Raw genomic sequence first — 25181 nt, forward strand, 5'->3', positions numbered from 1 at the left:
AATATCCCATCAGAACCGTTTTCCTTCTTCATAACTATCACTACAGACAAATGAGACTTGTAACGAGGTCATCCTTTAACATCCGAAAACTATGAAACCTTTTCTTCATATTTTGCTGCTGATGTTTTCGATCACGGTACCTGGACTCCAAAAGTTGATAAATGAACTTGAGTACCACCGTAAGCAGTGGAAACTGAATGTCAGTATCGATAGGAAAAAGATTAGTTTTCAAAAATGGAAGGAAACGTTTACGAGAAACGGGGTTCTAAAAAGGCGGTTGTAAGAAGTTACAAACATCTTTGTAATATATATTTTACAAATCCACTATAACTTGGTCATTATACTGCGAAAAAAAGCACTGCCGGCCAACACCATTTTATTTGGTATTTTCATAGCCATAAAACCATTCCGAAACATTAGCGTTGACACTTTCAGATATTCGATACAAGACAAGACAAGACATGACAATTGTTCATTGTGTTTTAGGCCACCGGCCCTTATACAAGAGAGTTACATACAGCGTTGTGATACATGTTGAGGGATATACATTAGGACATGACTATTTGTAAGTGCTCGTTTCGACGAATAAATGTATACTTAACATAGAGAGCTAGGTTACGAAGGGTGGATTCATTATTAGTTGTTAATATACTAGTTTCTGGTGGTTTCGATACATAATATTCTTCGATATACTTGTAACGTGAATCTTAATAAAACGGACAGTCAAAGGTAAAATGTACTTCATCTTCAACTGAAGAATTGCAAAAGGATAATTTTTTTTCAGATTTTGGGATGGACAGTTTTCTGCCTCTATTTACCATTACGCATACTAAAATCAGCCCTATTCTACTCTGATCTGTGGTGCATAAATAAGATCAACAAAATTATGATACACAAGAGAATGTACATCTATACGCGTGCATAACAGATTAGGCATAAATTCCAGCACCTCAAATGCATGCTGTCACCTAAAGTTTTGTTACAGATTTCTTTTATGCATCAAAGTATTTGACATAACATTGTTTTAAAGTTGGTATTCCCCAGTTACATAAATCAACAATGTTACTGTTTAGGGGCTGATCGTATCCGGCGTTGACTCTGGTTGCCAGGTGTCATGTTTGTGTCTACAGTCGTCAGTATAGGCTTCACTGCCAACGAAATATGCACTGGGACCTTGGCAGCTACATCAGCTGGTCAAACTGAATGTACAGTGATGACGTTTTAGCTTCGTTGACAACATTTATCTATGAAATATTTCCTGAAAATGGAGACACGTGTCCATTGGTAAAATTTCACACATGTGCACTTAGGCACTGAAACGTCCCAATTATCGTTCTCACCGAGCATCAGATATGCCTGATTTCGGCATCTCTAACGTCTTCAGGAACCGGAGCTATCTGTCCATCTTTTCTCCTGAAGCTTCATCCTTTTCGCAAGCCCTGGAAGGAATTCTGTAGAACCTGGCCCATCGATGATATCGTTCACGAGATAATAACATTCGCTTACTAATGTCGAGGTCGACTGCATGCTATGGTATGTGGGTTCCACAACATAATAGAATACATGGAAAATCTGAATCCTGACGACGATGTATTACTTTTGGATTTGATGATTCATTTCCAATATGTTGTCTTCTCTTGTTGAGAGTATGAACTAGAAGACAAACGTCCATTGGTCCGATACCAAACAAGAACAAGAAACCCTCATGCATAAAAATATTTTATTTGTGAATATTTACAAATTCCTGTTAGCAAAACTGAAAGCCCATTCCCATAATGTAATGTGTCTGCACAGACACTGGATCGGTAGACTGATGGTCAGTGGTTCAAAATACTTATTTGATACAAATGACCAAAAATGTCGGAATACGGAGTTTTACGAGACGGAGGTTGCAAAATATCCTATCAACAGATGAATCGTCAGGACCATTGATAAACTGGGATCCCAAAACCACCTGGCAACCGTAAGTAAACATATGCAAGTCCATTATATGCAACTCCATTTCCATCTTTTCCATTTTCCATTTACGGAAGCTTATTTATTTTCTGTGTTTCTCATCACACAACCGACCCTAATTGTATTGTTGGCCAAAAGAAAACAATTTCTATTTTCACTCCAACGGCGCCGACTCTAATCTAGATAGTACCGACTCGTCAAATAATTTAACACACACGAGGGCGCGCACACACACACACGCACTCACACACAGACACACAGACACACCCCAGACGAAAACGAAAACATCTGCCCTGTTTTGAAGTATGACTTCCCGTGCCTTTCAAAGTGGAAGTAGTGCCATCTCAATTTGAAAATAAATTTTAAAATGTATGACCTCTGCAAACTCATTCAGGCACTGAATTAAGTCATTAAGATGGTGTCAGCTTCCTATGTACTTGAGCCATGGCTGTTCGAATGATGTCTGTCAAATTCTCACTTTATTCATAGTAACTGAAAGTAATTAAAAGAATGTACTAGTATTTTAATCTAATTGCAAAACTTTTGGTTGATGTCAATTGATCTACAAAGATTTCATAATTAATAGGTGTTATCTAAGATATTAAGGGGAGTTTATCATTAAAAACCGTTATTTTCTCAGTCGTTGTCACAAGTTTGAAGTCCAGAGAACGTTAGACATTTAATAAGAATTGTTTAATATCAAGAACACTATTCAGATAATGTAATGTTGCTTTCCCCCGACCGACCAACGTTCAGAATTTGGTGGCTAAGTTAAACACACACAAAAAAGAATTTCAAAATGATGCCCTAAAACGAATCTTTAAAGGTGTGTGTGTGTGTATGTGTGTGTATGTGTGTGTGTGGTATTTATAGTTAGGCCACTGAGATATGCATGAAGCAGTTGTTTATGTTTATATATTCCCTAACACATTGTGACCTGCCCTTTTACTGAGCTGAGCGCCAGGTAGATTAAAAACAAGATAATTAACGTCTTGTGGAACAACACGGATCTAACCACCAGCCTGTGCTCTCCAGGCAGACTCATACAGACCATCCAGGGTATTCGTCACCACTCGAACCTTTCCGTAACCTACAAGACTCGTCACCACTCACACCTTTCCGTAACCTACAAGAAGACTCGTCACCACTCACACCTTTCCGTAGCCTACAAGAAGACTCGTCACCACTCACAACTTTCCGTAGCCTACAAGAAGACTCGTCACCACTCACACCTTTCCGTAACCTACAAGGAGACTCGTCACCACTCACACCTTTCCGTAACCTACAAGAAGACTCGTTCCGCTATCGATGTTTGATATGAGCGAAAATACACGCGCGCAATGGTTGCGGTACGTTGATAAATATATATATATTTCCGACTACTTAAATCGTTTAAGGCAAAAACAAATGCTTAAAAAATCGTGAACAAGATAGATGGTCATAGTGAAAGTAATAAGAACGTATCTAACAGAATTGTGTTGTCTAATGTGAAGTTTTTGATATGAGACACGCATATGCGACTGACGGCGAGAGATTCAAATACGCGATCGTGCGTTGTTGATGTAACGGCGCTCAATGGTCCAACAGAGTGTGTTTCCTGATCCTGCGGGCTTGTGCGCTTCCAACAGTTTTAGGAAATGCAATTATATATGGCTACGAGCTTAACAGTAATGTTATATCTGTAAGTTACTAATGAACTTTAATCTGTAACATTCAGAAAGTTCAATTTGAGAAATATATTAAAGTAATTTTTTAGTTTCTACGTTGGGATTTAATGTAGCTGGGTTTTTTTCATAAATTGTATTTGCATGTTCAATAAAGCAGAGCCTATTTGTAACTGTTTAACCATTTTCAGAAATATGAGATTATCCTCTGGGGATATATACGTCAGAATGTCATTAGCAAATAGCTTTTCTCCTTCTTTTGGTTGCCTCAAAGAGGTTCAATTCCTTAAAATAAATAAGCAAAAACTAAAAAGGCAATAAAATGTATGAATGCCTCGTTGATTGAAGTACCACGGAATCAAACCGGAATAGAGTTTACCTATCGTTCCTGTCTGAGATGTTCCTACTCCTATAAGAAGTCCTTCCAGAAGGGGTCGATATTCGGCTAGTCCCGGAATAACACCAGTGGGTGACGGAGACACACAGGGGTCTCATGATGAAAATATCCCTGCAAAAATCTAAAGGACGAAAGTTTCGACAGTGAAATGCTTCTCCATCAAGAACAGGGTCCCAATCAGTCATAACACGACTTTCATGACCTTGATTTCGTTGAGGTTACAACTTGTTAACTAAGTGTTCGTATCAATTCACTCCAACTTAACGTCAAACAATCGATTTGGGGGGATGACAAATATCTTTCGTCCACCAAGAATACACATCTTCATACATCTTTCTATACTTCTCCGGTTCTAGGAGCTTCATGCAAACCTCACAAGTGGGATTTGGCTTTTCCACAACAAAATAGTACCTTTTCCACTCTAAATACTCTACATATGCTGTCGTATTTGTATCGAGGTAATTGAGGTATTTCGCAAGCTCTGCCACAGTGCTGAAATCATCAGCGTTTATATACGACTTGGGAGGCATATATTTAGCATAATCGGCGGCCCCCCTCACAACTGGCACAATATCCGACGCCATGATAGTACGGAACAGTTTTTCCGTCACATAGTCAGAGCACATCGTGTTCTCAAGTGACATATAAAACTTATAATCGTTAGTCAGCATTTGGAAACACTCATAGCTGCCTTCATTTCCGCAAGGGAGAGTTCCACACATACCATACGTATCAACACGGATGTGCTGTTTGAGCATCTGCACAAATTCCTCCCTTTTACTAGATGTCGAACAATGGCTCACTACCCAAGCCGCTTGTTTTGTCTTTTTGACTGCGAGAGCTGTGTAGTTCCTTGTAAGGAAATCCTTCCGCCTATTAACGCGGCCATAAGGATACCAGATGTCTGAGTCCGATCTGTATGTCATCGTCCAGTTAATCTGGCCATGCCATCCTGGTTGTCCGAAAGACCCGGACAAGGAATAGGTTGGACTTTCAAGAGAGAAGAAAACCCACACTTGTCCTAACCTTCGGACGGGTATGGTTCCGTAATATCCAACAGCATAGATTATGAGGGCGTCAGCTGTTTGTAATTGGGATATATCATCGGTCAAGCTGCAGTCGACTGGACAGTCACTTAATCCTACTTCTCCCATCCTCAGCCAATTCCATCCTGGGTTATTGACAACCACAATTCGCTTCCGTCCCAGTTTTGGTTTTGAATGAGATTTCGGCACTACTTTGCCGTCATTTTGGATTCCCAAAAGTGCGATATTTGTGTCTTTAAATGTTACTTCATGTAAATTAGGGTTGATATTATTGGTGAATTTCCCCGAAGGATTAGGTGGAAGGACACTTTTTGTCCATGCCAATGGATCAGTGTTTGTTATTTTGTACACATCCACGTAATCAAGAAACTGGCGTTGTCTCTCCCAAGGAGGAAGGCTTACACGAGGTGAACTAGGTGGGTTCTGCGCAATACCGGATGTAGACACTCGGACTGGTGCGCTGGCGTGTAAGGTGAGCAGTGTCAACAACGTCAGGCACAAAATGATGCATAATACTGTTCGTAGTCGAAGACACTTCCGACACCTGAAAATACAAAGTTAACATTTTCTTTAGGTTGACGAGGAAACAAACTGGAGAAATTCCTTGGACGAGTATACAAGCAAAAACACATTGATTGGAGTGTGTTAAATACTACTGAGTAAACCAGTGTTGAGGTGGCACCCTTATCATCGCCAAGAATCACCCGTAAGTCATCCTTAAAGGTGGTCTCCCAATCGTCAAAAATGCATGAAGACACAAAGTGAGTGAGTGAGTGTGTGACTTTAGTTTAACGCCACACTCAGCAATATTCCAGCTATAAGGCGGCGGTCGTTAAATAATCGAGTCTGGACCAGACAATTCAGTGATCAACAGCATGAGCATCGATCTGCGCAGTTGGGAACCAATGACATGTGTCAACCAAGTCAGCGACCACCCGACCCCGTTAGTCGCCTCTTAGGCAAGAATAGTCGCCTTTTATAGCAAGCATGGGCTGCTGAAGGTCTATTATACGTGGTGGGGAGCGGTGGGCGAGCTGGCTAAAGTGCCAGGCTAGTGATCCAGCGAGGTTGAGGTGTCCGGATCGATCCCACCTGTGACCGGGTGTAAAAACCTGGTAGTCAACTTTGTGTGCAGACTCCTTCCGTCTTGTTACAACCACTAGTGTGCAGTACACAACCCTGTGCACTTAAAAGAACCCATGAATCTGTTGGTATATGACCAGATGGTGGCCACATGAATACGTGCATACACCTAGTTGCGGGTACAACAACATGCAGTTAACTTGAACAAAGCACTGTGACTATTTGTCCCAATCCACCCAGCTGTTAATTGGATACCTCGTTAGAGAGATGAGAGAGCAACAATAAACTCGGTGCGCCTAGTGGCAGCAAGAGTTGTATACTCCCCAGGTAGTTGGGTTTGATAGTACGATGTGACGCTGAAACGAACATCCAAAGATCAAGGGAAACAAGTACCAGCGCATTGAGCAAACAACAGTTGCATGGATACGTGCGCTATACGGGTCGGACCTTCACGGGTCGAAGAAACAAAGTCAAGACGGGAATTATGTTGTCGAAAAACATTAGGTAAATGAGAACATGTTGCTTCGATTCATTATACGAGTCCTCCCTGGGCTATATGATGCCTGAATGAAATGTAGTTTAGAACGTGGTACAATCATTTATAAATTTATATGACATGTTAATCAATAAAGTGTTTCCATTATAACAACAGCGCAAAATTAGAATGGTGCGTTAAGTTTATAGAGTAAACAAGAGCAGTTCAAGCTGATACCCTCAAACCACGTTTGCCGTATACACAGCCGACCCATATCGATTGCGTTTGCATTTGGACAGAACAATAACGCACAAATGTTTTCATCAACACACTAACGACAGCAAACGGCAGGTTGTTCTAGTGGCTGAGGGATATAATGCATGCTCAGCTTTATCTCACTGTAAAGGACAGAAATACCAATAAATATTGCTGAGGTTAAGCCTGCCAAATGGTCCTTCGCCTTGCCTCTTAACGCTTTGAGTAAATACATCTTATTCAATAAATCTTGCACCTTGTGGGTCGGTGTTTTGTACCCGAATGAATGGAAACACTGTAACGCCTAGCTCCTGGCTCGGCAGGTTATCAACTAGCGGGCAAAAGAAACGATTCCTGTGCGTGTTACCCATACACCTGTTATTGAAATTCACTTTCCTTTTCACAAAGGTGGTTTGCCTTTTTGTAATATCAGTGATTCCGACTTTCTATCGTTCTTTTGTCCGTTAGTTTTTATATGTCATATATTTCAAGATATAGCTGATATTTTTTTCAGTTTGTGTTTACCGACCTCGTTATATATTATGAGGCCAATCGTCCTGTTTTCACTAAAGTGGTCTTTTCATTGCAAGGATGGACCAAATGTTTAATTTTTGCCTGGTATGAAACGTCGCACTCAATGCAATGAAGAAGTTGACTATCCATTGATCTTAAAGCTTCTAGTTCCTGTAGAGTAATGGGTTTACTGTGGCATCGTAGTCTATCAATCTATCTCACCAGCGGTCTGAAAATAACCCAGACAATCCAGTGATTGACATCAACCTATCGCAGGCTATCGATTTATCGCAATAGCAGTCTGTAAATAATCCAGTCAATGCTGACCAAGTTATTGACATCAATCTAGTGCAATGTATTTATAAATCTTTCGCAACAGTGAGCCTGACCATCCAATCCATGCGAAGAGCAATTGCTAACGCCTGTTTTCAGCCACTGATGGCTGTGACTTAGGTCACTGTAAACACCTGCATACAAGCCCGTGTTACAACATGCTGTAATAAACGATCCCAACAGTAAATTGCTTATCCAGTTAAAAATGTCGAGTCTGGGTGTAAAATATGATTTTGTAAGCTACCCTTGTTCTACTCGGCATCGTGAATACCTTTTGAATGCACACCTGACAATGCGGATATTTTAGTAGTTTGAATAGTTTGCTGATTCGCCGTTGAAGCAGAATAGATATAATTATAGATTAGTCATTATTATATGTTCTCTGGTTGAAGCCTTTCCTTGTGTTACAGTTTCGATCGTGACCATCCCTAACCCTTGCTTTCAGCAATATTCCCGCAATATCACTGCCAGGCATTCTTAGAGGTGCATGCGGACTAGAGGAGGCCAGGATGAATGTCTGGTTTGTTTGGGGTTGGAGTGTGGGTTGGGGCTGGAGGAGGTTGAGATCATAACAGAGTTTGTCAAGTACTATTTCCGTGTTTGTCAACAGCCTACTTTCAGCTGAATCACAAGCCGGTAAGTGATAGGTATTTATACTGCGACACACAGAAATAATAGAAAAAATAGCCCTCGAACCCACCCTACACTTCCGTAGAAGTAAATATATAATGATACTACTGTCCTAAGACAGATCACAACATACACACGCATTGGCGACAGTTATGCATTGATATGCAGTTCAGTGAGTATACAAACAATTCTATACTGTGTACAAGGTTCACTGGTTTCACGATATGTTTGTTAGAAACAAGCAAATAATAATTGTACCTACCTAATAGTCATTTCACGTAGTTTTTTTTGTCTTCGTGGCAGTAGAGCGAGGCGTGTCCCGTCGGTTGGAACAGGGGAGAAGACCGGCTGTACAGTCTGTCGTGGCCTACATTACGGGTGTCCTTGGTAAATATAACCCGCTCGCTTTGAATGGACCTCGGTGTTCGGGGAGTTATCGCGTTCAGCTCACAAAACCAGTGACGCTAGCGTTTCGAATCAGCGATGCCCTGGAGTATCTAGGTCCGGATAACCCAGTGAATAGGGATATTTATACACTATAACCCATGTGACACACGTTGAGGAAGTAGCGCTAGTATGTGTGTACACTACACTGCCGATATAATTTAATCCACCAGTCTGGAGCGAGTGAGTGTCTTAGGCGTCACGCTGCTGTTTGTAATGTTCCACCAATGTCACGGCGTGGGTCACCAGAAATAGGCTTCGCACATTGTACCCATTTTGATGATGCAGATCATAAGGGTGGAGTCCGCCAGCCCGAATTTTCGAAACAAACATAAGTTTTTACTCAGTTTCCAAACTGATTTTGAAAATTTAAAGAAAAGCACTATTTTTTAGCTCAACTGTATTGATAAAATACACAAACCTATACAAACTTAAGTAACATATTCACCAAGCTCAAATTGTCTGCTATGTTTGAGTTTAATATGCATTGTCCTGCGTTTTCTCAAATTTTGAGTAAAAAGTCTAACTTGAGTCGAAACTCAGACTTAAGGTGTTTCGTGAAATCGGGGAGAGATCTCAGGTTTGCGCACTGCACCGCAACGTCACGGATGACATGACCTCCAGTAACCCAAGTCATCTGCACTGATTTCGACAATCGGCATCGGGTGGTACAGCTTCTCAAAGGGAGGCAGATGATTAGAATTTAAACATTTCTTATGAAAAAATCCACATCACTTTTTATTTTACACTGCCAGATTCGAAATTGTTTGAAAAAGATGCATACTGGTGGGCCTCAAGTCACAAATGAATTGTTACTATTAAGATAATTATATCAAACGATGTCTAATACACGTACATGTACTGTCAAACGCCGATGTGTTGAAATTGAAGTGCATGTAAATACTTCGAGTCATCTGAAGTTAACATAACCAAGAAGATGAATACAGAAGGAATATGCTGGGTCTATGCTTTTACCTGAGACAACTAAAGCATAGACACATGTTCTACAAACAGTGTTTGAAAGTAAGCAGTGTATGTTGAAAACAGATAGGCGAATCGGATTCAGGGGCGTTTGCGCAACACATACACAATAATGGGACATAAAATTGATATTGTTGAAATCTTGACACAAACTGTACAAACATACGATAATGGCGATAAGAACAATGCATATTAGGACAGCGGTCTCTCACGTGCAGGTAAGGACGTTATGAATTCATATCAGGCCGACTTTTGAAAAGTGCTCGTTCATAATATTCTATGGCTGGATGAATAATAACATTTCTATAATACAGAAAGCGGTATGAATATTACTACGACTGACCTTTATATTTAGTTTTGTCGCAAAGAGTTCAGAACTCGCCCCAACAGAACACGTCCTGCTTTTGTGGAGAGACGACAGCGGTAACGCCACCGGCGCATGAGGAGTGGAACAAAGTCGCCATTGGAGTGAGTGAGTTTTAGTTTAATATTTCAGCTATATATCGGCGGTCTGTAAATAATCGAGTCTGGGCCGGACAATACAGTGATCAACAGCATGAGCATGCATTTTGGAATACGATGACAAGTCAGCGCAGCGAGTCTGATCACACGACCCCGTGAGTAGCCACTTACGACAAACATGGGTTACTTAAGATCAGTTCTGACCCGGATTTTCACAAGTCAAGTCATCATTGGAAGCCGTGTAGACAGTCCGTCTCGTCGTTTGAACACCTGCTTGACAAATCGATATCTCGCGGCACTGATACAAAAACGTGAATGTCCCTAGTTCTAAATCGTTGGCGGTAACAGAATCAACTGTCACACTTCACTCCTGCTGTAAACATTTCATGGTAATTTATCATTATCACACAATATTTTACTAGTATGTAATATGCCTTAAAAGTTTGGAAATTCCAAACATGTCCGAGTACCCCATACTTAGTGAGAGTAACTTTTACGTCATACAGGGAAGTTCAAGGGGCGATAGAAAAAGACTTCTTTTCCACATCTTGACCTTGAAATATGTTTTGACCCAAAAGTTTTGACACATTCTATGCAGTATCATCTACACAATTACATTACAAAAAGTTTGACATTTGTTCTACAAACGAACGCTGGATAAAATATAACAAGTAGTGCAGCATCACTCGTTACCCGGTCACAGAAGTGCAGAGTACTGTGTTAGAGCCAGACAAACTATATGAATGCCGATATCAGTGAGTGAGCTTATGCATGGAGCTTTCAGCGAGCGGTGCAGTCACAGGATCGCCCTGAGGTATTCCCAGGTAGAAAACAAACTCCAATAACCCCAAGCGTGCCATAAACAGCGAATAAACCGAGGAAAATGCATGACTAAACATGTGATCTGAATGATAGAGACACTCCGACGATGATGATGAGTTACGAGGCTATATAAAGATCCTAAAGTTGTCTCTATTCGTGTAACGGCGGGACTTAAGCTTTAAGTATTGAACCTCCTCAAGCCACGTTGCTATTGTGCAACATATACCGGTCAAACTAAGTTAGGAATATTGGTATTTTAATGATTGACATCCTAGCAGTGTGTCAATAAATAGGATAAGGTTATATCATTATTAATTTAAAAAATTACCCATATCCCTAACTATTTAAGTCCAGCATAGAAACCATATCATCAGATGGTTCTACTCTCTGACAACAAGTTCGAGTTATTTCCTCGACTTAAACCATGTCATAGTTAATCGGATTCTCCATTTAAAACCATACTGTTTCTTCTTGTATTCACCAGAGACCATAATCTATTATATGGTCACTGGATTCACGTATTGATAAACCTTCCTAGTTAGCGCCATCAGATTTTCTAATTAAACTACATTTTAACTCATTTTAATGGGCGATCTTTTTTTCAGATCTTTTTTTTATGATCAGTTTTACTTCCTAAAATGCTCGTTTAAAAGCACATGTACCACTGAATTTCTCGCTCTGAATCAACTACAGTAGTCTATTATATTCCATTCCACCCTGCATTCCGCCCTTCCTGCAATGCTTAAGTCCGAAATGAAGTCTACGTTTCCTAAAGTTCTCTGAAGCGCCAATCTCACCGGGTTCCTTTCCAGTTTAAAAGGAATCTCTGAAAACAGGGGCGGTGGTGATAGTCTTATGCTTAAAGCTTTCACTTGGCACTTCGGATACCCGCGTTCAATTCCCCATATAAATACTATGTACGAAACCCGTGTTTAGATTTACTGGCCTGAGTGAATGCGTGTGAGTTTTACGCTGCATGTAACACAATTCCAGCAGTTAACTCAGTGTATCCATGTGGGGAATCGAACCCAGTCCTTTGGCGTGACGAGCGAATCCTGTAACCGCCGAGCTACCCCTACCCACCTACTGGATTGAAGATGCCAATCTTTGGATTACTACAGTCTCGGAGTGTGCACATAGGACCGCGGAATGTACCAATTAACTCGCTTGTATATCAATAAATCAATACTCCTAAGGTATTAATTCATGCCACACTAATCAATATAACATACACAGTCCAAGTGTGCGTCTCCTTATATGTTCATGTCGTTGTTCCGTGGTCTGAATGTCAGTTTATACGGGACGCAATCATGGCTAAATAACTGTTTGAAGCTTTTGAATGTGAGTATGAGAATACGTCGCTTTAGCAATATTCCAGCAATATAACAACTGGGGACAGGAGAATGGGTTTTCACACATTTTACCCACGTGAGGAATCGAACCCGGGTCTTCCTCTTCACATGCGAAACTTTAACCACTGGGCTACCTATTGCACCCATTTGAATGTGCATTCTTCCCTGTTGGCAAGTGTGACTTGGGCTTGTACAACAACCCTGTGCAACTTTAAGCATACGTCGTTAACATGCACAATACAGTAATACAGTGGCGACCCACCTAGTTGTTAAATAAATGTGTTATATAAATACGCCTTCACAAATTTATAATGATAGTGGCAGTATATTGCAGATACGAATAATCATAGGGATCGGTTCAACACCTCCGTGTTGAATTTCTCTAGATTTGCGACGATCACGTGACCTCCTAAAACTGTTAATGATGTTAATGTTAATGATGATATCCCGGGATACCGGACCACAGTTATCACCACTACCTCCATATACTCATGCATCTAACGTTTTAATCGTTGTCGCAATTTTGAAATGGTCCCCAGCGGTACTTGTGTATACAGAACATGTTCTCTTGTTGACAATCATCTGTCAAGAGCGTGGAACGTCTATTTCACCCTACCAATGCTGGTGTCGTTTCCATCGTATTCACCTGTCAGGATATTACAAACAAACAGTTTTTAATACGAACGCAGTTATAACTACTTTGAAATGAATCACACAGGGATGTTTCGAGTAAACATTCGAAACAAAACGCCATTCAATAGGGCAGCGAGGAATGCAAACTAGGTGAAATGTGCATTGCATTTCACTTAAATCACATCATCCGCCATTTGGTAGTTTGAAATACCAACCAGTTTTTCTAATATAATCCTGTAACAATATCAGAAAGTATTTTAAAATCAAACAATTTAATACAAGCAACACCTTTCTACCACTCATAATTCTGTTCTTTATAAGTATATCACAGACCATTAGCTACCAATTTAACTTAACATTTTAATGAATTACAAAATACATGTATTTGCTGCAAGCTCGGTTCAAAATGCCGAACACTGTCATCCATCCTCCAATTATCGCAGACAAACATTTATCCGCTGATTTGAGACCTTTTAGACTAATGCTTAGTCTCTGAATATATACAATTTTGATCGTAACAAACAAACCCATTATAACTGAAAAGGGGCCTCAGGGAGACCAGAGATTGTGAACCTGAGGAAATCCAGACTTGCTTCATTTAAAGCTTGAGCACTGCAGAGAAGGCTTGGCAGCAGACAAATTAATGTGGTACAGGGACTGGAAGACAGACTAGAGGCCCGTGTGTGGTACACGTTCTACCATCCACTCACCCTGTCTCGCAGTTAATAAAAGAATGGATACACATTACAAGTACCTACCACTGTCTGACTTTCGGGACCCTGTAACTGTCCATCCTGTCGGTCACCGAGCGCGATAGGCAAGCTTGTAAGGATGACGTTTTAATCACAAGGGACTATCCTCGTTAACACTCACACAAACATACACGCAGCACAAATGCCAAATGAGTCTTCAAACAAACAAACGTACACACGGGCACAGTGAAAAAATGCTACGGACAGCGTCAATGACAAGGATCGTTTTCTTTGGACAAACTGAATTGGGACTTGTAATGTCCATTGTCAAACTCAAATCACCGAATGCTTTCTGTACATAGCATTGTTTGATACTTGGTGGAAACCTATTGTAATGTGTTACGTATTACAAGATTACCTAATCCTGGCGTATCACGCCAGTGGTGACCAGCAAGTCCACTCGAACATGAACAAAGGCGATTAAATATACATTTTCAGGGCCCCAGACAATTTTTCAAGCAATTGGGTATTTACCCCCATGTCTGTGTATGTATCAGTAATTGCATGTTTTGAGGTGTAACTAGCATTTTGTGTACTCCCCCTTATGTAAGGAATTACACAGTGTTTCTTATCCTTATTGAGAACGCGGGTCTTCGGCGAGACGAGCGAACGTCTAAACCACTCGGCTACAACACTGCCCCCTCTCAACAATAAAATCATTTATGAATTTTTATTGTGTGTCAATAAGTCTGTTTTGTTTGACACTTAACAAATGTTACGAAAGTGTACATTCAATATATCGCCTTTAAATCATACTGGTGACGTCAAGCTACTTTTGTGGTTTGTTCTTAGCAAGGATTTCCCTGGGCATATTGAACGTGAATATTAACCAAGCATGAGTAATTTAGCTGCAGGTCATTGTACAAAATCAAAGATAAAATATCTGTTAATCATGACATGGTTATGTCAGAAAAATCATTTGAATCTGGGAGTAGAATCACTTTGGTGCTCGTTGATTCTACTCTAGGAATCGCCAGATTCTTCCCCATTTCTCCGTTACTTAATCAGGCGAATCAATGACCGGTCTATCATAGATCACATACAAGTGTAGCCGCTGTTATCAGAATCCTTCATCCGACCCACTGTAACTCATGTCAACCCGGGGAGAGGATTGTTTCCACAGCACACCAGATCTGTGCGTGAAGTTGAGGAGCAGATTACCCACTTGACTGAGTTCTGAGCCTCAGTGTGCAAGTCATCTGCTGGAGATATTCAAGTCATTATGCAGTCAATATATGGGGCACCAGAATTGGCTTGAAGACCTAGTTTGCCAAGGTCTTGATATGTTACGTGATGGTCTGTCATATTACATCATGTTGTAGACATAGTCGTCATTGTGTGGAGCATATCCTGGTGGTAAGGACATATTTCGTCGTGGTTGAATTACGACAAGACTGTAGTACTTCGAAAGCTGTGAAAACCGGCGTCTGTCCAATCCGGCAAGTTGTCAACATTGCAAAATCTCAGTTCCGTTCTTGGCTTGTACATTTATCACCAGCTCTACAATCCGGCACATTGTTTAAACATTATTCTTACATTCGGATTTCAGTCCGAATGAGTGCCGGTTTAGACAGCTTCCACTGTACATTCTTAAATCACTATTACACAGTCTTAGCGTACAATTACACACAGTCTTAAGACACTATTACACAAAGTCTTAACAATGGTTGGTGGGAGTAGTTTCTGTTCGTGACTTGGGTACTAAGCGCCCACCACCCATACATCCAACGTCCACAGCGCACCCGACCTCACAGTTTGTCGGTATGGCCCGTGTTGCCAGCCAAGGTGAACTACATGTAGTGCATAACTCACTCCAGTGCCTTGAGTGAGTGAGGGAGTGAGTTCGGTTTTATGTCACTGTTACCAATATGCTAGCAACATGACGGTTGAGGACACCAGAAATGGGCTTCACACGTTGCACCTATGTGAGCAATATAACCCGTGTCTTCAGCGTTACGAACGAACACCTTAACGACTTGGTTACCCCAACAGTCACACCCATACACACACTGAAACATTTGACAAACGCCCTTCAGTCACCTGCATGTCAAAATACATGAATAATTCATGCAGCCGTCGGCCAATTTGTCAACACACGCACAATAATATTTGCTTGCAAATAATGCATAAGACGAGAGTCTCCGAATCGATTTCCACCCCGATCTCCCTGGTTACATCCCATGGTAACCAAGATGCCGCAAAGTTCGCGCGAGTCAGACCGTGGGCGTCGATACTGCAATGGGGGCTATCTCAAAGAACAAGTATCATTTATCTTGTCAAGTGATGTTTAACGTCCTTGTAACAGTGTTTTCATCTTACCATAGTGACCTAAATAATGTAAGAATAATGTTTAGACACCCTCGAACACAGAACATGTTGTAAATGTGACAAGAGTAATTATTCTGCCAAAAAAATGCATAATTCTCTGTTATCCTGATTGCAACTTAGCGTAAGGGACGTAACTCGTCGCAACTATAAGGGCCTATTCGATTATTCTAAAAAGGTTTTGGTTAGTGGAAAACCATTATGTCGAAGCCTAAAACTGGGTTCCGAAACTTCGAAACCATCTGTGAGGCAGTTTCCGGTTTCACGTTCTCTCGCAACAATGCAGAGCACAGCTCGTACATCCCAGAACGGAATACATCCCTGTTAACGTAGTCTTATGGATAATCTTTGGGACATTACGTAGCTGTATGACTTCCATCAGTACATCCAATAACACCATTTAAAACTAGAAACTAGTTTCACTTTGAAACCATGTATCGTTTATAACAGGAGAAACCAGTTTCAGAAACCAAACCCAGTTTTGCAATAATCGACCAGGTCCGAAGTCATTGGGTAAATGAGTCTCTGTTGTTTTACACCACATTGACTGTGAAACATAACGTACACAAGTGCTTTGTCTGGAGCTCACGACAGGTTTTTTTTGTAAACATCCCAACTACAGACAGCCACATCCATCAAACTGACAATGTGTGACAATACTGAAATGATTGAGTGAACCGACCGCAACTCGATCCAGCATTCAAAACGGTGACTTCATCAAAATTGGTTTTATAGCGACACTGAGCATGTTTCTGAACTACCTGAAGAACACGGTGTGGCCTATTGTCCATATCAGAGCCCAGTCATTGTGACTTGACTTTAACTATGGGCTTCACATAGTGTTAGCAAAGGGAATCGAACTGATCCATCGTCACGAGCGAACGCTTTAACTACTAGGCTAAATCCAGTGCCCTTTAGCCTACAGGCATGCTGAAGATCCGGGTTCGATTTCCTACGTGGGCGCAATGTGTGAAGCCATATTGCAGCTCTCAGCAACATTCCAGCTATATGGTGGTGGTCTATAATTAATGGAATCTGGACAAGTCAATCCAATGCTCGACAGCATGAGCATAGATCTACGCAACTGGAATACGGTGACATGTGTCAGCCTGATCACCCGATCCCATAAGCCGCCTCGTACGGCAGCTATAACCGTTAAAACGTTTCGGACAGCTCTTTCACGTGGACTGTAATTTTCTGCAAGTGTGCCCAGCGTACTCACAACAATACCTGCGGTCATATTATTACACATACCCAAATTTAACTAAATTCTACTCACTGCTATCGAATACAAAAAGTAAAATTTAAAAAAAAATAGCGATGTATATTTATCACGCCTTCAACAGCATAAATGCATGAAATATTCTATAATTAACTGTGTAACCTTCAAGTATTTCACATACATACCAACTCTAACCCAGGTCGTTTAACGAAAGGTCCGGGTTCAAGAGGTTTGACTTGACATATATGTCCTGTGCATACGATAGGATTTAGTCAAACACACTGGGTTTCATTCATCCGATCTAATCAAACATATCTAGTCAAACACGTATGGAAAATATCCAAAGGACCATGCTTTAACAGAAAGTGTATATACAGCGCTATGTTTGCAGCGCTATGTCATTAGCACTATCGATAATCTGGTATATGAACACCTGAAACGTCAATACTGGGCAACTCTGAGACAGCACTGAGAATAGGACAACCGTATCCCTTCGCTTAGCATAACATACAGCACGGCACACCATGAACAGTGTGGTCGAGGAAACAGTCGCTAGGCGCTGCATATTCGACGCCGTCTATTTAACCGTAGTCATGGACTGGTAGACATTAGTAGTAATTGTGCTGTATTGTTGGAGATCACAACATAGCAATACCGCAAAGCTTTACACAGGCATTGACATACTAACTGTATACATACCCGATATAACGAGAGATGCTATCACACATTCTGTGGGATAACTTCATCCAAGCTGCCAGACGGGTGGATGGTCTGGGTATTCTTGCCCTACGATGATGACGGGCCACACGCCACAGATGAGTGCCCGTTGTGGTTGGTCGATTTTGTTGTACCGGGAACTATAGTTGTTAAGCTTGCTATTGTGGAGTCTGTGTGGAATTGCGAAGTGTGGGACAGGGCGAGAGTTAGGTCGGTGTCGTTGAGGGCTGAGGAGTTCATGACCGGGAAGTCTAAAATCGTGACACTTTTCAGTTTAATGAGCGTAGCCTTCGCTGGTACTTGCAATGCAATGTTATGGATGAACGAACACGGCGCGCTTCACTCTGGGGTTCTGACAAATTACAAAGAAAACGGGATTAACGTCGATACCCCATTTGTTGTCCTCTCACGTAGCCAGATTCCATGAAAACTGGACTCTCACATAGCCAGAGTGATATTCGGCTGACAGGGGTTAGTGTTTTGATAACACTTACTCTAGGTGAGCCATAGTTTGTTTTTAAAAAATACTCAATTAGTGAGATTCGTGAAATTTGGAGTAAAGTGAGACACATGTACACTGATAAGGATTACATCAGATTGCAATACGTTGAAGTCATTAGGGGTTGGCATCAACATTGAAAACAGATTCTGTCAAGTGATCCACTGCAGACTCTGATTAGAATGCAGTGATTCAAGTGCTCATATAACAGGATAACCCATCATGTACTTGGGGTGCTGGCTTCGAGGACACTTTTTTCGGTTTATATGTTCCAAGTATGATGCTATAAGAAACTATTTATTTTATTTCAAACATGGATATAAGTTAACGTAAATGATGCTCTGTATGGTAACCTCGAATTACCCAGATCTATAAATCATGATATTATCAAATCAGTACATAACTATATTATCATTCAAGAAGATTTACTCGGTTTTAAGTTTTTTCATCTGTCTCTTTGCTTACTTTTGCTGTATGGATGTATATCTTCATGTATGCTGTATGCGTAATGTAATTTATGATATCATGTTCATTTGTAATCATGTTATGAAATGCAAGTCGCATAAATGTGCCGCATTGTGGATACAGACTATAGCCCTTAAACAAAAGTTCACGCTTCAGTGGCTAACGCTGAAACCTGGCTCGCATCTCACACTTAGCCTTAGTGTAATGTTTTTGGTCAGATTCTAGCTACGTAACAGTGTATATATTTGGGCACATTTAAAATTATAAATTAAGTTATTTACACCTGTGGAAAGATTTATTTCTATATTGTTATTACTCACCCGTTGCAGATATCACTGTTTAATAATAACGTATGACGTCAAAGTATAGTTATCACATGACAATGCTAATTGTAATTCAGCACTTTCCGATAACAACGTAACATCACCTGCATATAACAGTACAATAGTGCTAATAATTTTATATACATGCCAAGTTGTTCCTCAATAATACAGTTTACAGTGCCAAATCCATTTACATGTGTTCACATAAAAATAAAGCTTTCAATTTAATTAAGGTAAAGAGCAAATAGGAAAGGGTATAAATTATCACCTTGCCTGACACCAATATTACAGTGGAAGAGTAGTGGGTGGTTGAGGTGTGTGTGTGTGGTGTGTGTATGTGTGTGGGTGTGGGTGTCTGGGATCTGAGGGGGTGAGGGGGCGGCAATGGGGTGAGGAGGGGATGGGTGCTGCATGAGTGAATGACTGTTGGGCAGATGTAAGAGACGCATGTCTGTTGTCTACTCAACAGCTGTACATTGGATGTACTGGATACGATGAAGTGGAAAAGTTTTATTATTTGTTCATTTGTTTGTTGTTTAACGCCGCTGAGAATTATGTCAACTACATGACGACGGCGTGTGCGTGTGCGTGTGCGTGTGTGTGTGAGTGAGTAAAATCTATTCACTTCACTGAATCGAGATTACATTTTTTATATTGTTTCCACTGTCGGATCATCAACATGCTTTTCTGATAATGCGTAACAGATTTTATGGAATGTGGAAAGGTTGCCAGAGTGTTTTATTATTACACCTGTGTGAACATACGTGTATTTCACTGGTGAAACTAGTATTATAAGGGTCGCCAGACATCAGTTTTTGTGGAGGGAGGTTAAGGGAAGGTTAACTGATTGTCTGATCCAAGTCACGTGATCACCTTCCGGTGCGCCATAAATAGCCGTCAAAGGCAAGGATTGAATGAAAGGTAGCTGTTTTTAATGCAGGAAACCTTTCATAAGAAAACAAAAAGTGAAGGGTGGTGAATTCATGAATTCATAGCATGCTACCCAGAATAAACAAGCAGTCCGGTTTGAATTGAGCGCGCTTGATAACCAGTCTAAGTAAACTTACTCTCAGTGTATTTCGTCACATTCCACCACAGAGTCTAACAAAACCTAGTAGAAGGTCGCGTCAGGTAACCTTTGAGCGACCGATGACTGTCCATTCAAACGCGAGCTTGTTAAATAGATTTAACCAATCAGACAACGGCTACTATTTAGGGATCGGAGGGACTTGCAAAATATTCAGGTCACTGACACAGATCTCTCCACAAACAAAATTACGCACATAACACGGTTATTTGACCTGCAGTATATACGCTTTGGAGTTTCTGTTGCCATGGTTACCATTAGCTAATATTTCCGCAAGATAACATCCTTGACTACTGCCAAAAACACTATTTTCAGCGACTGTTTACTCACCGTTGTCATGGTACGCCGTGTGCGTCGTAACTACTCGTCTCTTTCCGTGACCTGCCATCCGGCTTGCCGGAATGACACGGGTAGTTACGAATGCACCCGGAAGCGAGCGTAGGCCACATAGCATTCGGAATCGTTCGGGTACGAAAAAGTTCAAAAGGAATGTGCGAATGTGCACTTTCGCGATTTGGTAAGCTGTGTTCTTAATAGTCAATCTCACAGGTTACCAGACACGACCTCCCATAAGGTTTTGTTAGACTCACTAGTGGAGTGTAACGAAAAGTACTGAGAATAAGTTTACTTAGACTGGATAGATAACTCACGTGTTTTCCCGTCCTTTTAAATCGCCCGCGCTCGGCAGAGCATGCGTCTTTTGTTAACCCTTTGTAAAGAATTATTCAGCTCTGTCCCAACTCGGAAAGTTGATGTTTAAACGCTATGACATGCAAGCGTTTCCTGTTAAATGTATCCAGTTTTAGTTTTACTTCAGGCCTGCAGTCAGTGAATGATGTTTTAAAAACAAATGATTCGAAATACACATGATAGGAGCATATCTAGAAAACTGATTAAAACAACACCATGAAAGTCACATCATTTGGGAGGAGACACCATCGTGAATAATGGGGAGGCCAGGAATCTGCTTATTGAAACAGTTCTGTAGTACCCTGTTCCAATAGCGAACAGACTTAACAAATTTAGAACTTCCACCTCATCTCTTCAAAATTTGACAGCAAGACCGCTGCCTTCCTGGAAAAACTAGGTCATCATAGTCACGATCACTTCGTAAGATCACTTCGTAAGATCAATTCGTAAGACATTGGCTACGATCAAAGTTAAGAATTCTTAGGGCGTTTGGAGAACAAGGCCCTGATTACAAGGATTCAAGCTTGACGTTTCAAGTCAGTTTCCCCTCGTTTCAAAGCAGCTTTTGCCCGATTCACTACAGCTTGCACCTCTGACATATATCGTATTTCCATGGGTTAGGGTGTTGTCTTCTGTCCTTTCTGGGTTGTTTTCATTTTAGATGTTACCTGTCTCCTCTTTGCCTTCACCATCGACTTCTTGGGTGTTCCTGGTTTCTTTCCCTGTCGTGATTTTCTTAATGTGGTCTTCCTGATTATATCTCTAGGGTCAAGTGTAATCTCTGATGCATTCATCATGTTGTTCACGTCCACTCCGTTTGCAGTTGACAAGTTAAACTGTTTGCCAGGCTACACTATCGTAGAGATTATACTGTCTTACAGGTGCAGGAGGGAATCTTAGAAGACACTCTTTTCTTCACAGCACACTTGTGGCCATGAGTTAAAGAGCGATGATTTGTGTATTTCAGTTTGGTCTTACAATACACACAGGTAAATAATACTTGGTGGTCTTCATCATTGACTTCTACGGGCAGCAGGTCAGAACATGCGTCACACAGGTAACACATGTTAAACTGAACTGTGACCAGTCTCAAAGGGCATTGGTGCATGTGCAACAGATCACAAATGCCTAAGGAGTGGGGTTGGAGAGGGGCGACAGGCTAACATTCATGTATAGCTATGGATCCTTGAAAAGGAGTCTTCAGAGAAATGGTTTATTCACAAGCTAGGTAAACATGAAACACGTTGCTTGCCACTAGGATGTCTCATAGATCGCTCCCAATTCTTTCCCAACAATTCTACCTTCATGGTTTCGCACTAATCAGTTTTCTAAATGATACAGTTATGTTTCAAACCATCTATATTTAAAATACCACGCCCTGAAGTAAAACTGTAGACATGTTTTATTTGACACGGTTTAAGTCAAACCGTGCGCTCTATTTGTCATAACCTTACGTGTAAAAAGGAAAGGCTAGCATTGACTATCACATAAACAGCGGATTCAGCTATGCAACTCGGTATGGGGTGAATAGGTCTTTACAAATGGTTAAGAATAGGTTCAAGACGTTCGCTGTGCAGGTCGCGGGCGATTTGAAAGTACGGGAACAGACGAGTTGTCAAGCGTGCTCTATCCAAACTGGGCTGACGGATACTGTCTAGGTAGCACAGGGTAGCACACTATACACTCAAAGATGGTTTGCATAGAGCACTGAAAGTACTTTCTAAACTGAGGTTTTCAGTGTGATCATGATCTCTAGACAGCTGTCTACAACAGTAGCTGGATTTGGTTATTTTCAAAGCGTACACTGATATTTGTCGAGTACACTTTTGGACTGATGTATAACTCTCCCTTTATGTAACCTGACCTAACACAGTTTAAGCATTTTGAAAAGATGAGGTGGAAGTCCTCTGACTGAAGAAGAGAGACTGCCCCTAACATCGGCTCACTCAAATTCAAACCGATTCGGACACGGGTAGTGAAACATTGACTATGGCCACGGCTTGCGCAGATTGCGGGGTGCTGATAGACAACATGCACGATCTACTGCGACATATTAAACATTGGTGTCCGGCCAATAGCCTTCAACCCCAGAGAAAGCGCGCCAAACTCGAGAGTGATGACAGTGATCGTGACTATGATGGCCTAGCCTCTTCCCAGAAAGGCAGCGGTCTTGCTGTCAAATTTTGAAAAGATGAGGTGGAAGTTCTAAATTTGTTAAGTCTGTTCGCTATTGGAACAGGGTACTACAGAACTGTTTCAATAAGCAGATTCCTGGCCTCCCCATTATTCACGATGGTGTCTCCTCCCAAAATGATGTGACTTTAATGGTGTTGTTTTAATCAGTTTTCTAGATATGCTCCTATCATGTGTATTTCGAATCATTTGTCTTTAAAACATCATACACTGACTGCAGGACGGAAGTAAATTTAAAACTGGATACATTTAACAAGATAGATTACTCACTGATCAGGTGGAGTATAGACCTGGAGACGACCGTCAGCACTGAACAGGACTGTGTACAGTCAGAGTGGTTTGATATACTCTTAACAGACAAGGTACCTGCTCATTTTGGAAATTCGTCTGAGTATTCAAACCAGTTGAAGAGTATAATTAATGAGTGTGAAAGGAATGATAAGGAACAAGTGTTCGTGAATAATGCATATTCGGATTTCGTTGATGCCATAAAGATTGAGATGCACAATTTTTACCGTCGAAAGGAATATATTTGAACAGTTCATGAAAGGGGAACAAAAAGTGAAGGAGGAGACAACCCTGGTGGAATGACGAGCTTGCTGTTCTATGGAACGATATCTGTAAGGCGGAAAAGGCATGGTGTAAGTGTAAAGGTGCAAAGAAAGCGAGTCTGAAACATGTCTATGTACAGAAAAGGAAAGTGTTTGATAAGAGAGTTCAGCAAGCAAAAAGAGTTCACCTGTCTAATATTCATAGAGACTTGGAGAACTTGTGTAACGAGAATACAGGGGAATTCTGGAAGAAGATAGGTCGTGTTGGAGTGGAAAACGAACGACGAAAGTGTATTCCAATGGAGGTTATACAGGAGGATGGAATAGTCAGTAGAGTTGAACACGTTGTGCTAGATAGGTGAAAGAAGGACTGTCAAACATTACTGAATAGTAACGATGGTGTCAGTGTGAAAGTGACTGGTGACGTCACAAGTGTGGTAAATGACGTCACCTCCCTCAGTGACGATATTCGTGTTGAAGAGGTTGTGCGAGCTGTGAACAGAGCGAAAAACGGAGGGTCTCCTGGGATTGATGAGATCCCTGCTGAAGTTTTGAAATACCTGCTGTGGTATTTCAGAACATAGGCCTTCTTTATTGTATAAATAACACGGTATTATAATATGTATTTTTATTGTAAATAACACTGTTTATAGCTTTAATCATCACTCATAAATCGCTTGGCGATTGGTCGCTTTTATTCATTGTACGATTTTTATGTATTTATATGTCTGTGCGAGTGAGATGTAAATAAACAAATCTGTCTGTCTGTTTATCAGGAAAAGCTTGCATGTCATAGCGTTTAAACATCAACTTTCCGAGTTGGGACAGAGCTGAATAATTCTTTACAAAGGGTTAACAAAAGACGTATGCTCTGCCGAGCGCGGGCGATTTGAAAGGACGGGAAAACACTTGAGTTGTCAAGCGCGCTCAATTCAAACCGGACTGCTTTTCTATTCAGGGTAGCAAGCTATGAATTCATGAATTCACCACTCTTCACTTTTTGTTTTCTTATGAAAGGTTTTCTGCATTAAAAACAACCACCTTTCATTCCCCATTCCCCGCCTTTGACGAGCGCCCCTGACGGTGATCACGTGACTTGGATCAGCCAGTCAACATCGAATCCGCCGGGTTCAACCGGGTCAAACAAAACGAGTGTCTGGCGACCCTTATAGTACTACTGGTGTGCTATCCGGAATTTGGTGCTGTGGTATCTACATATGACTCGATCCAAAGCTCCTTTCGTGTTACAAGTAACTGATTAAGAAAACAATTTCTGTCGCGTCCCGACTGATACTGCTGGAATATTGCTAA

The 25181-nt window shown here is 41.1% G+C and overlaps 1 protein-coding gene across 2 annotated transcripts; it reads right to left on the bottom strand.

Moving 5' to 3' along the window:
• Positions 1-1703: 1703 nt before the first annotated feature.
• Positions 1704-18247, bottom strand: LOC137277902 (alpha-(1,3)-fucosyltransferase C-like). 2 transcript variants are annotated; one of them, XM_067809896.1, is made up of 2 exons: positions 18045-18247; positions 1704-5607 (listed from the first exon to the last, which is right to left on the bottom strand). In XM_067809896.1, exons 1-2 carry the CDS (start codon positions 18089-18091, stop codon positions 4284-4286), a joined length of 1371 nt encoding a protein of 456 aa, XP_067665997.1. In that variant the 5' UTR covers positions 18092-18247; the 3' UTR covers positions 1704-4283. The 2 variants fall into 2 exon arrangements, with proteins under 2 accessions (XP_067665997.1, XP_067665998.1); XM_067809897.1 differs by lacking the exon at positions 18045-18247 and adding an exon at positions 8615-8831.
• Between the last annotated feature and the right edge of the window lie 6934 nt (positions 18248-25181).

This window comes from Haliotis asinina, chromosome 3 (genome assembly GCF_037392515.1).
Source record: "Haliotis asinina isolate JCU_RB_2024 chromosome 3, JCU_Hal_asi_v2, whole genome shotgun sequence".
NCBI classification, from domain to species: Eukaryota; Metazoa; Mollusca; class Gastropoda; order Lepetellida; family Haliotidae; genus Haliotis; species Haliotis asinina.

Excerpts from the sequence above, each read along its gene's own strand:
- LOC137277902 (XM_067809896.1), bottom strand. The coding sequence starts at position 18,091 with ATGAAGTTATCCCACAGAATGTGTGATAGCATCTCTCGTTATATCGG. Across the intron at positions 5,608-18,044 it reads AGCATCTCTCGTTATATCGG|GTGTCGGAAGTGTCTTCGAC; the intron begins GTATGTATACAG and ends TTGTATTTTCAG.